Source organism: Artemia franciscana, unplaced genomic scaffold (genome assembly GCF_032884065.1).
Source record: "Artemia franciscana unplaced genomic scaffold, ASM3288406v1 Scaffold_7711, whole genome shotgun sequence".
In the NCBI taxonomy this organism is placed as follows: domain Eukaryota; kingdom Metazoa; phylum Arthropoda; class Branchiopoda; order Anostraca; family Artemiidae; genus Artemia; species Artemia franciscana.
In genome coordinates, this window is record NW_027067768.1 from 1 (window position 1) to 9,763 (window position 9,763).

At 37.2% G+C, this 9,763-nt stretch overlaps 2 protein-coding genes across 2 annotated transcripts; one reads left to right on the plus strand and one right to left on the minus strand.

Moving 5' to 3' along the window:
• The first annotated feature begins 1,368 nt into the window (after positions 1-1,368).
• On the plus strand, positions 1,369-2,675 carry LOC136043624 (uncharacterized). Its single transcript, XM_065728531.1, has one exon. The coding sequence runs from the start codon at positions 1,611-1,613 to the stop codon at positions 2,673-2,675; it is 1,065 nt and encodes a 354-aa protein (XP_065584603.1). The 5' UTR covers positions 1,369-1,610.
• A 618-nt stretch (positions 2,676-3,293) lies between these two features.
• LOC136043623 (uncharacterized) lies at positions 3,294-6,993 on the minus strand. Its single transcript, XM_065728530.1, has 2 exons — positions 6,643-6,993; positions 3,294-3,724 (listed from the first exon to the last, which is right to left on the minus strand). Exons 1-2 carry the CDS (start codon positions 6,817-6,819, stop codon positions 3,329-3,331), a joined length of 573 nt encoding a protein of 190 aa, XP_065584602.1. The 5' UTR covers positions 6,820-6,993; the 3' UTR covers positions 3,294-3,328.
• Between the last annotated feature and the right edge of the window lie 2,770 nt (positions 6,994-9,763).

Below are 9,763 nucleotides of genomic sequence, written 5' to 3' on the forward strand. Positions count from 1 at the left end.
AGCTTCTCTTTGATACTGTACAATAGCATCCTTATTCAGATCAGGTTGCATGTAGCTTTTTCTAAATGTTAGCAAGTCACTTATACCTTATGCTGTCTCTGCTAAAGCTGGGTCACCATTTTTTTTTGAGAATCTTGTATGACAGGGATGAATGAAGCTGGAAAATAGAAATATTTGTTCTAGACAGTGGGGTCCACAAGTTTTTCTGGGTAACCACTCATTTAACAGGTCATTATTTTAGGGATTGATGGCTCATTCTTGAAGTCTGGGTGATCTCTCTATAAAGTGTTGACCTAGTCTGGAATATGGGTGATCAGTCTATAGAGTGATGGCCTATTTTCTAAATCTGGGTAACATCTCTATGGACTGATGACCCTGTCTGGGTTATCAGTTCACAGAGAGGTCACCTAGAGCAGGCCATCAGCCCCTGGAATTATCACCTATCAAAAAAGTGATCATCCAGAAAACCTTCTGGACCCCACTGGTTCTACAGACCTAAGAAAGTATTAACTTGATCAGTGACACCTCCCTGACCCTCTTATAGTTCAATAGAATAGGTAACAGGACTTACAGTTTTCTAGACAGAGATATTCAAAGGTTTTCCTTCCAAAATCAGATTCTCCTAGACAGTAATTATTTACTCCTCTATGGGATTTCCCTGGGCAGAAGAATCATCCAAAGAGCCTGGTGCACAACTGTTGCAAAATGGATGTGTTAGTTTAACAAGCATGAGAGAAAAAAAAAGTGCAGCTATGATCTCATTAATTTGCTAATATTACTTGCTCTATGTACTTAGTACTGTACTTGCAATTTTCAAAGTTTCTTTTTAATCTTCTTCTTAGTTCTTTATCTTAATTTTTGCAATTTTCTAGTTTCTTTACCACTCCAACGGTATACTATGAACCTGTTCCTGTAGGTTCTTGTTCTTTGTAATGTGCCTTTACTGCAATTGGGATATACTTGTAGGCTTCTCTGTGATACTCTACAATAGCATCTTTATTTAGATCAGGTTGCATGTAGTCTTGAAAGTAAGTTACTGCTTTACATCCCGGTATAAATAACTAAACAAAGCTGGGTACAGGCTACGCTAAATGTATGAAAGTCTCTTGAAAGTAAGTTACTGCTTTACATCCCGGTATAAATCACTAAACAAAGCTGGGTACAGGCTATGCTAAATGTATGAAAGTCTCTTAAGTCTTGAAAGTAAGTTACTGCTTTACACTAAACAAAGCTGGGTACAGGCTATGCTGCAAAAGGCTCATAATAACCTCATCTACAGAAAAACAGCTAAGAAAAATAATGGATTTAAAAACAATTGTAGTTTGCCCTTTGCTATTTTGCAACAATTATAAGTGTTTCCTGTTTCACTATGCTTGTCAAGGGCTTGAAAATGTTCACTATCAAAGACCTATTCCAGCTTTCTTTTAATAGAGACCTATGTTTATATTCTTTGTTTCTTATAGGAGCAGCTATATGGAAGTGCAAAACAAGCTACACGGAGGTGGTGGGTCAGACCAGTCCTTAGAAAAAGAGAAACAGATGGTGCCTTCAGCAAATTGGTGCAGGATCTAGAAAAGGAAGATCCACAATGGTATTTCGAATACCTTAGAATGACTCCTACAAAATTCAAGGAACTCTTAGCAATTGTTAAAAGTAAGATTGAGAAGAAACATACCAATTGGAGGAGACCTATTTCAGCAGCTACGAGACTTGCACTGACGATCAGGCATCTTGCTACAGGAGAGTCAAAGAGGTCTTTGTCCTACCAGTATTTGATTGGCCGTTCGACAGTCACTCTTATAGTGGCAGAAACGACAGAGGCCATTTGGACTAGCATGAAAAGCCAATGTTTGAAGCCACCAACCCAATCCACGTTCCAGACAATCGCTGACAAGTTTATGAGGCGGTGGGACTTTCCAAATTGCATAGGAGCAATTGATGGAAAATATATCAGGTTAAGATGCCCAGAAAACAGTGGCTCTACGTATTTCTGCCACAAGAGATTCTTTAGTGTTGTACTGATGGCAGTTGTTGATGCTGACTATAAGTTTCAGTTTGTAGACGTTGGAGCAGAGGGTAGTGCTGGTGACTCAAGTATATTTGCCAGGTCATCGTTTGGGTGTGCCATTCTGAACGGAACAATTGAAACTCCTGAGCCTAAGCCCATCCCTAATGGGACCATCTTACCACATGTTTTCGTAGCTGACGAGGCATTCCCCTTGAAAATGAACATAATGAGACCATTTCCAGGTGGCTTGAGTGTAGCTGACAGGCAGAAAAGGGTCTACAATTACCGTTTGTCTCGAGCTCGCTTGGTTGTAGAAAACGCATTTGGAATCTTAGCTGCACGCTGGCGTATTTTTAACTCACCTATTAATTGCAAACTTGAAACAGTTGATTCAATAGTCAAAGCTTGCTGTTGCTTGCACAATTTCGTAATGAGCGAGAACTCGCAGTATTGTCCAATTAACTTCGTAGATGCCCAGAGTGGAAACAGGGAGATTATCCCTGGAGCCTGGAGAACCATGGTCTCTGATAACTGGCTTCAGCGGCAGCAACGTCAGGGAGCAAACAATTTCGCAGTTACTCCCATGACAATAAGGACGAAATTTCTGGAATACTTCAATTCAGGGCAGGGCGCCCTACCATGGCAGGAAGAGTACCTGTCTGGATAATATTCTCATGCTTAGTTTCTCCATTTTCAGTAGGCCTATTTATGAACATAGTTCTGTTTTTGGTTATATGCTCAGAGCATCATTTCTCCTCTTCCTTTCAGTGCATTCCTTCTTTTTTGTATAATACAAGTTGATCTGAAGCAACAAAATATAAGCAAACAGCCAAGTCAAACTCTGGTTAATGGCGCAAAAGTTTTTTTAGGTCAACCTCTTCAAGCTGCGCTTTTGCAGAAGGTATAGTATTTGATATCACTCTAAAAGAACCTGCATTTTGTTCGTTCTAGAGCTAACTTGGTATCTAATACAACATTTACTTTATCCAAAAGGTAATTGCCGAATCTATGTTATTTAGAAGTCACCCAAAAAGAAGTTCTTCTATTTACCCAAATCAATAGCCCCAAACTGCTTTCTACTCAATCTGACAAAATGATATGGTCCTTCGACTTTCTTAAGAAACTACAGTCAGGATACCAGGGAACGCAAATTGGCAAGATACTGAGTATCTGCCAAAACGTGGTAACAGATACCATGATACATTGAAAACTCCAACTAATAAACCTGATATTTCTTGGTCCACTGAAATAAAAAAGAAGCTTTATATTCAAATACAGTAAAAAATTAACTTAAAAAGAATAACTGACAGAACACTGCCATCAGTCGAGAGACATCTGATCAATAGACAATTTGAAAAGAAGCTCCTGAATTTTAAATTTGATGAAAGCTTTCTTTTTGTCACTTAGTTTTTTAATATCTGCAGCAAGAACAAGACAAAACATCTCGTCTGGGTCTTGCTCCTTTCCAACAATACCGATCAGATCTCTCTCGAATTTTGACTTTGAACACTCTCCCTTTGAAGCTTTCTTTCTCTTCGGGGTGGGGGACCTGGGCTGAGCGAATGAGCACGACGATGTCCTGCCATTTGGGGATTCAAACAAGATAGGATTCGTTTCTTCCACATAGTCTAACTGGACCTGGCCACTGTCTTCATATATGACATTTTCTTCGGGTTCCTCTGTCTCTTGGATCTCTCCGCCTGACCCAACTTCAACCTTAAAAAAGTAAAATTACATCCAAATGACATATTTACCGATTAAGCTGATAACCGTTTTTCAGTCTGCTCTTAACTGTTCATGTTTGTCTTTAAAGTGGCAGTAGTACAGCAGACGCTAGCAAAAACATAAGACATAAAAAATACTTGAAAAAGATAAAGGCTTTCAATGACACAGCCACAAATACATTTAGGCTAATCCTGAAGTTTTTAGCCCCATTGATAACATCATTACGCGGTGTTGGAACGCGTGATATCATATTCCTTGTAGCATCAACAATCCCAAGAGAAGAAAGATCAATGGTATATTAATGAGTTTCAGGCTTTCAGTTTTGTAAATATATTCATCCTTCCATATATTCTGGATGCCTTCTTGCGGTTTCCATTGTTCTGCTCGTAGTTAACTACTATCCAGAATGGGAATATTGTGTAATTGAATATAGCGGGTGAACTGGAAGTCAGAATTGAATTAAAATTGGACCAAAGATGTGTAATGGTCCATGGTCCAAATCAAGTTGTAAGATGAAGACCCTAGCTCAAACAAGAGCTAAGAGCTCATATGGCACTTGTGACGAAGCAAGAAGAGCTACAAGCTAAGAGCTCATTTGGTATGAGCTATAACAAAATTCTAAGAATCAATAGATTGATTTATAAGGAAAATCAGAGGCTTAGTACCGGTCAGGATTTAAAATAAGAGCCCTGAGTCATGATGTCCTTCAAAATATCAAAATTCATTAAGATCCGATTACCCACTCGTAAGTTATAAATACATAATTTTTCCTCTCCCTTTAGCCCCCCAGATGGTCGAATAGGGGAAAACGACTTTATCGAGTCAATTTGTTCAGCTCCCTGACACGCCTATCAATTTTCATTATCCTACCACGTCCAGAAGCACCAAACTCCCCAAATCACTAAACCCCCCCCCCAACTCCCCCAAAGAGAGCAAATCCAGTACGGTTATGTCAATCACGTATCAAAGACATTTGCTTATTCTATCCACCAAGCTTCATCATGATTCCTCCACTCCAAGTGTTTTAGTGTTTTCTAAGAACCCCCCCCCCCCGCCCCAACTTCTCCCAATTTCAAAAGATCTGGTCAGGATTTGAAATAAGAGCTCTGAAACATGAATTCCTTCTAAATATCAAACTTCATTAAGATCCGATCACCTATTCGTAAGACAAAAATAACCCAATTTTCACGTTTTCCAAGAATTTTGGTTTCCCCCTCGAACTCCCCCCAATGTCACAGGATCTGGTCGGAATTTAAAATTAGAGCTTTAAAGAACCAGATCCTTCTAAATATTAAATTTCATTAAGATCTGGTCACCCTTTTGTAAGTTAGAAATACTTCAATTTTCAAAATTATCCCCCCCCCCAACTCCACCAAAGAGAGCAGATCCGGTCTGGTTATGTCACTCATGTATCTTAGACAGGTTTTTATTCTTCCCATCCAGTTTCATCCTGATCTCTCTGCTTAAAAGTATTTTCTAAGATTTCTGCCCCCCCCCCCCCAATGACGCTGGATCTGGTTGAGATTTAAAATAAGAGATCTGAGTTACGAGGTCCTCCTAAATATGAAGTTTCATGAAGATCCGATCACTCCTTTGTAAGTTAAAAATACGTCATTTGATCTAATTTTTCATAATTATCCCCCCCCCAATAGAGCGGGTCCGTTCCAATTATGTAAATCACGTATCTAAGACTTCTGCTTATTTTTCCTAACAATTTTTATCCCAATCCCTCCAATCTAAGCGTTTTCCATGATTTTAGGTTCCCCCAACCCCAACCTCCCTCCAATGTCACCAGATCCGGTCGGGATTTAAAATAAGAGCTTTGAGACACGCTATCCTTCTAAATATCAAATTTCATTGAGACCTGATCACCCATTCGTAAGATAAAAGTACCTAACTCCTCCCCCCAATGTCACCAGATCCGGTCGGGATTTAAAATAACAGCTCTGAGACACGATATAGTTCCAAACATCCAATTTCATTAAGATCTGATCAACCATTAGTAAGTCAAAAATACTTCAATTTTTTCTATTTTTATGGCACCAAGTGCCATAAAAAGGCAAAGAGGAGGGAATTTTAAGAGTTGAAATAAAAAGGAGTTTCTTGCTTGGTATACCTCTTAAAAGCGTTGGCAGATTTATTAGAAAATAAAACCAGATATGCCTTGCATTGTGACACATTCAGTTATGATATGAAGACTAGCTCAAGTAGGGCAAGGAAAAGTCGGATTTAAACATTGAAAAAGTTTAAATATTGATTTAGTTTATTCTAACTTATGGAGTTGTAACTTTGATCAAGAATTTGAGAAAATATGCCCAACATGACACATAATTCCAAGTTCTGAGATGAATAACTCAAATAGGGCGAGGGGAAGGGTGTTTAAAGAGTTAAAAAAGTTGAGTTTTTTGCTATGTTTAGAATAATTAACCAGTGGAGTGATGGCTTTGAATAAAATTTAGAACTACAACATATGCCTTATGCCATGATGTTCTGTGATTTAGATCCCAGGTCAAAAAGGGAGAGGGAGATATGGTTTTAAGTTTTGTTTGATAGCATAGTAGTGAATGGAGTGCCAGATTTAAATGAAACTTGAAACAAAGATGCCTGACACCATTAATAATATTAAACTCTGATATGAAGACCTTAAGTAAAATCAGGCAAACGCTGAGTCTTTCAGTGTGTTTGCATTACTTTTGAAAGGAGTATCAGATTTGAATGAAAGTTGGAAGAAAAATTCCTAGCAAAATGCCACTCCACTGGGTCCAGCTAGAACTTGCCACACTCGTTTAATCAGAAATAACTAAAACAATTTCTCCATGTTTATTATCATGGTAAGAAGTGTAAAGTAGGGCATAATTTTCTACCTTCACATCATATTTACTAATTAACAAACCGCTGAATTTACTTACCCTAATTGGTAACTCAAAGTTTGACTGTGTTGGTCTAAATGAAATATGGTCACTCAGGAAGATCATGTGGTTGTACCATTTCCAGGGCTTCTTCTCCTTCACTGCTGCTGATCCACTCTTTGTCAGCATCTGAGAGCGTTTCTCTCTCATATATCCGTCTCTTAGAGAACGCCACATTTTTTGACATTCTTGCACTGAAACAAATGATAAAGAATGTCAACTTTAGCAAAAGAAAACCAGCCATACTGCCAGGGGTAAGCTGGCTTTTGTATCATCCATGACACTTATTATTTGAATTACTTACATCCTTGTTAAATATATTTAAATCTTACACTATAACAAACATTTTCCACTAGTTTTTGTGCTATAAGTGTTGTGTATGCAACTTTTTTCTTTCTGCTTTTCAGCAGTTTTCAAGACTCATGATGAAGCAGGAAAGTGTTTCCAGGAATCTTACAAAAACCTGCCTCATGTACAAGGCACAAAAAGAGTATTTTGGGCTAATTCTGTGTACAGGGCAAATAGTAGATAGAAAACAAGGAACATGGGTAGGCCTACTTATAGGATAGAAATTAGATAAGGGAAAAATGAGATATTCTTTATATCTACTATTTAATTCCCTAAAATAGTAAGAACTAGAGCTAGGGCTCCTCTGAAGGAAACATATTAATACAAAAAAACTAGTGTCATAAAATTCCTTACTTTATGCTCCTTCCAAATATCATAGCTACTTTTCTAACAATATACCTCACCCCCTGAAGGTTCCAGGTAAGTTTTGTATTTCCCTAAGAAATATACAACTAAAAGAAAACAGTAAAATAGCAAGATTCTTATTTATGATATGCAACAAATTTTCTATTAAATAAATTATAAAATTTCCTTCATTTATTTAAATCCAATATCCAATAGCCTACATAAAAAAATAATAATATGCAATTCGATATAGGTCTAAAGGTTTTGATATGCCAAGAAACCCATTCACAAGAATAGAATTGATTTTGTAGATTTGCTACTTAAGGTTTACTATAGGGCAGAAATCAGTTAGGAGGAAAATCAAGTATATTATTAGATTATCTGTTCAGTTCTCTTTTCAAATAAAATAACCACTACCATTGCCATTAAACAACATACTATAGCATACCCTAGAATATGCTACTAACATTGCTGATTTTGTCAATTTGCTAGCTAAGATTTAATATAGGGCAGAAATCAGATAAGAGGAAAAACATGTATATTATCGCTTTATCTATTCTGTTCTCTTCTAAAATATAACAACAAATACCATTACAATTGAACAACAGCACCCTCTAAATGCAGCTAAGTATAGCTCCACACTAGGCATATACAAGGATTAACTGTTCATTTTACCAAATTAAGGCAATGTAACAAAGAAAAAAAAACATACACAAAACCTATGCATTTAATCTCTGGTTAGATCTGGCAGTTAGGGCCAGGGATGGATCTAGAAAAAAATCATGGGGGGGACTGGACCAAGTGCACCAATGTGATGGATATATCTTGCAATTGGAAAACCCTATGCCTAAGGAAAAATATGTTAACACAGAAAATTGACAATTTGAGTAACACTTGGAGACCAACTAATCAAAATAAATCTCTAGTGGAGTAGGTCAGGGTCCTGGTGCCAGAAGGCCATCAGCATTTGACATGGAGTATCTAAAGTTGGCAGTGGGGCCCACAACTTTCTTATGACAGCAATAGAGATCAAAGGTTGTCACTAGATTCAAGGGTTGAATTTTCTTTGACCATTAAATCTATAGCAAGACCTGGATGGCAGACCCTTTACTGGTATAGCCATTAAAAGCAGGTTAGGCTAGGAGCCGAATAGAAATGGTGGCAATCAACTGATGGTTTGAGGTTTCCTGGGACATCACTCCAAGATCCAGGTAAAGTTACAAATCTACCAATATCTAGTCTGAAGATGATCTGGTAAAATTCTAGTTGATTGACTTCTTGTTATTTCAGAAATTGGTTAGGTTAGGAAAATGAAACTTTTGGGGATGAATCTACAGACTAAAGTATGTCCCAGAAAGGTGTTTTGAAGTACCATGCTCTACTCCTTGTCACTCTAGAGAATTCACTTTCCTAACCTAATCACTTTCTAAGATAGCAAAAGTTATGTGAGATAAGCAAAAGTTTCTAAGATAGCAAAAGTTGTGAAGCTGAAAACACTTTTGTTGTACTTCATTCAAGCAGAAGATCTATTTTATAAGATTTCACTTTTATAACATACATATTTTCAAAGGTCAGGGCCCTCTAGAGGGAGAAGGAGTAGAGGTAGGTACTTCAAAATACCTTCCTGGGACATACTTTAGCCTGTAGACCCATCCCTGAAAGTTTCATTTTCCTAACCTAACTCATTTCCAAGATAGCAAGAAGTCAAATCAACTAGAATTCTACCAAATGTTGTTTTGTCAAATTTTCAATAGGCATAGAACTGTCATGTAAGCAAATTTAAGGGCTCTCTAGAGGGAGAAGGACTAGAGGTGGATACTTTAAAATACCTTCTCCAGATATACATTAGCCTGTAGACCCATCCCTGAAAGTTTCATTTTCCTTACCTAACCCCTTTCTGAGATATCAAGAAGTCACTCAACTAGAATCTTACTAGTGTTTTGTACAAGAAAAGTAAAAGATGACTCACTTAGGGTTCCCCAATGATAATAGCCTACCAAGTATCTCAAGCTACGTATAATAGCAAGACTTGTTAAGGAAATAATTGTATCAATAACTAAGTGTTGATTATTGACTTACATGAATAATAATAATGACTATACAAGAATTTAACTAAAAGGTGGTAAAATATATGACAGATCTTATTGGTCTAAATATTCAAGACCTATAGACACAACTGCTTTCTAATCTCAATTCTTTGTGTTTCTGATTCTTAGCAGCAGCTTGGCAATGGAAAATCTCAGTTCTATTGGCCTACTAGATATGGTCTAGATAGGTCTGGAGACATTTAAATTTTATTTTCTCTACAGTTAGATTTAGATATAAGGGGATATACATTATGTTACAAATCTAAAGATCCCCCAATTTGCATGATCACTAGATTTTCAAAGGTCAAAGAAAATTTGATCCTTGAATCTAGTGAAGACCT

What these genes read in the sequence shown, in the direction of transcription:
- LOC136043624 (XM_065728531.1), top strand. Translation starts at nt 1,611, where the DNA reads ATGACTCCTACAAAATTCAAGGAACTCTTAGCAATTGTTAAAAGTAAG.
- LOC136043623 (XM_065728530.1), bottom strand. Translation starts at nt 6,819, where the DNA reads ATGTGGCGTTCTCTAAGAGACGGATATATGAGAGAGAAACGCTCTCAG. An exon ending in ACTTTGAGTTACCAATTAGG is followed by an intron (nt 3,725 to 6,642) that starts GTAAGTAAATTC and finishes TACTTTTTTAAG; the next exon opens with GTTGAAGTTGGGTCAGGCGG.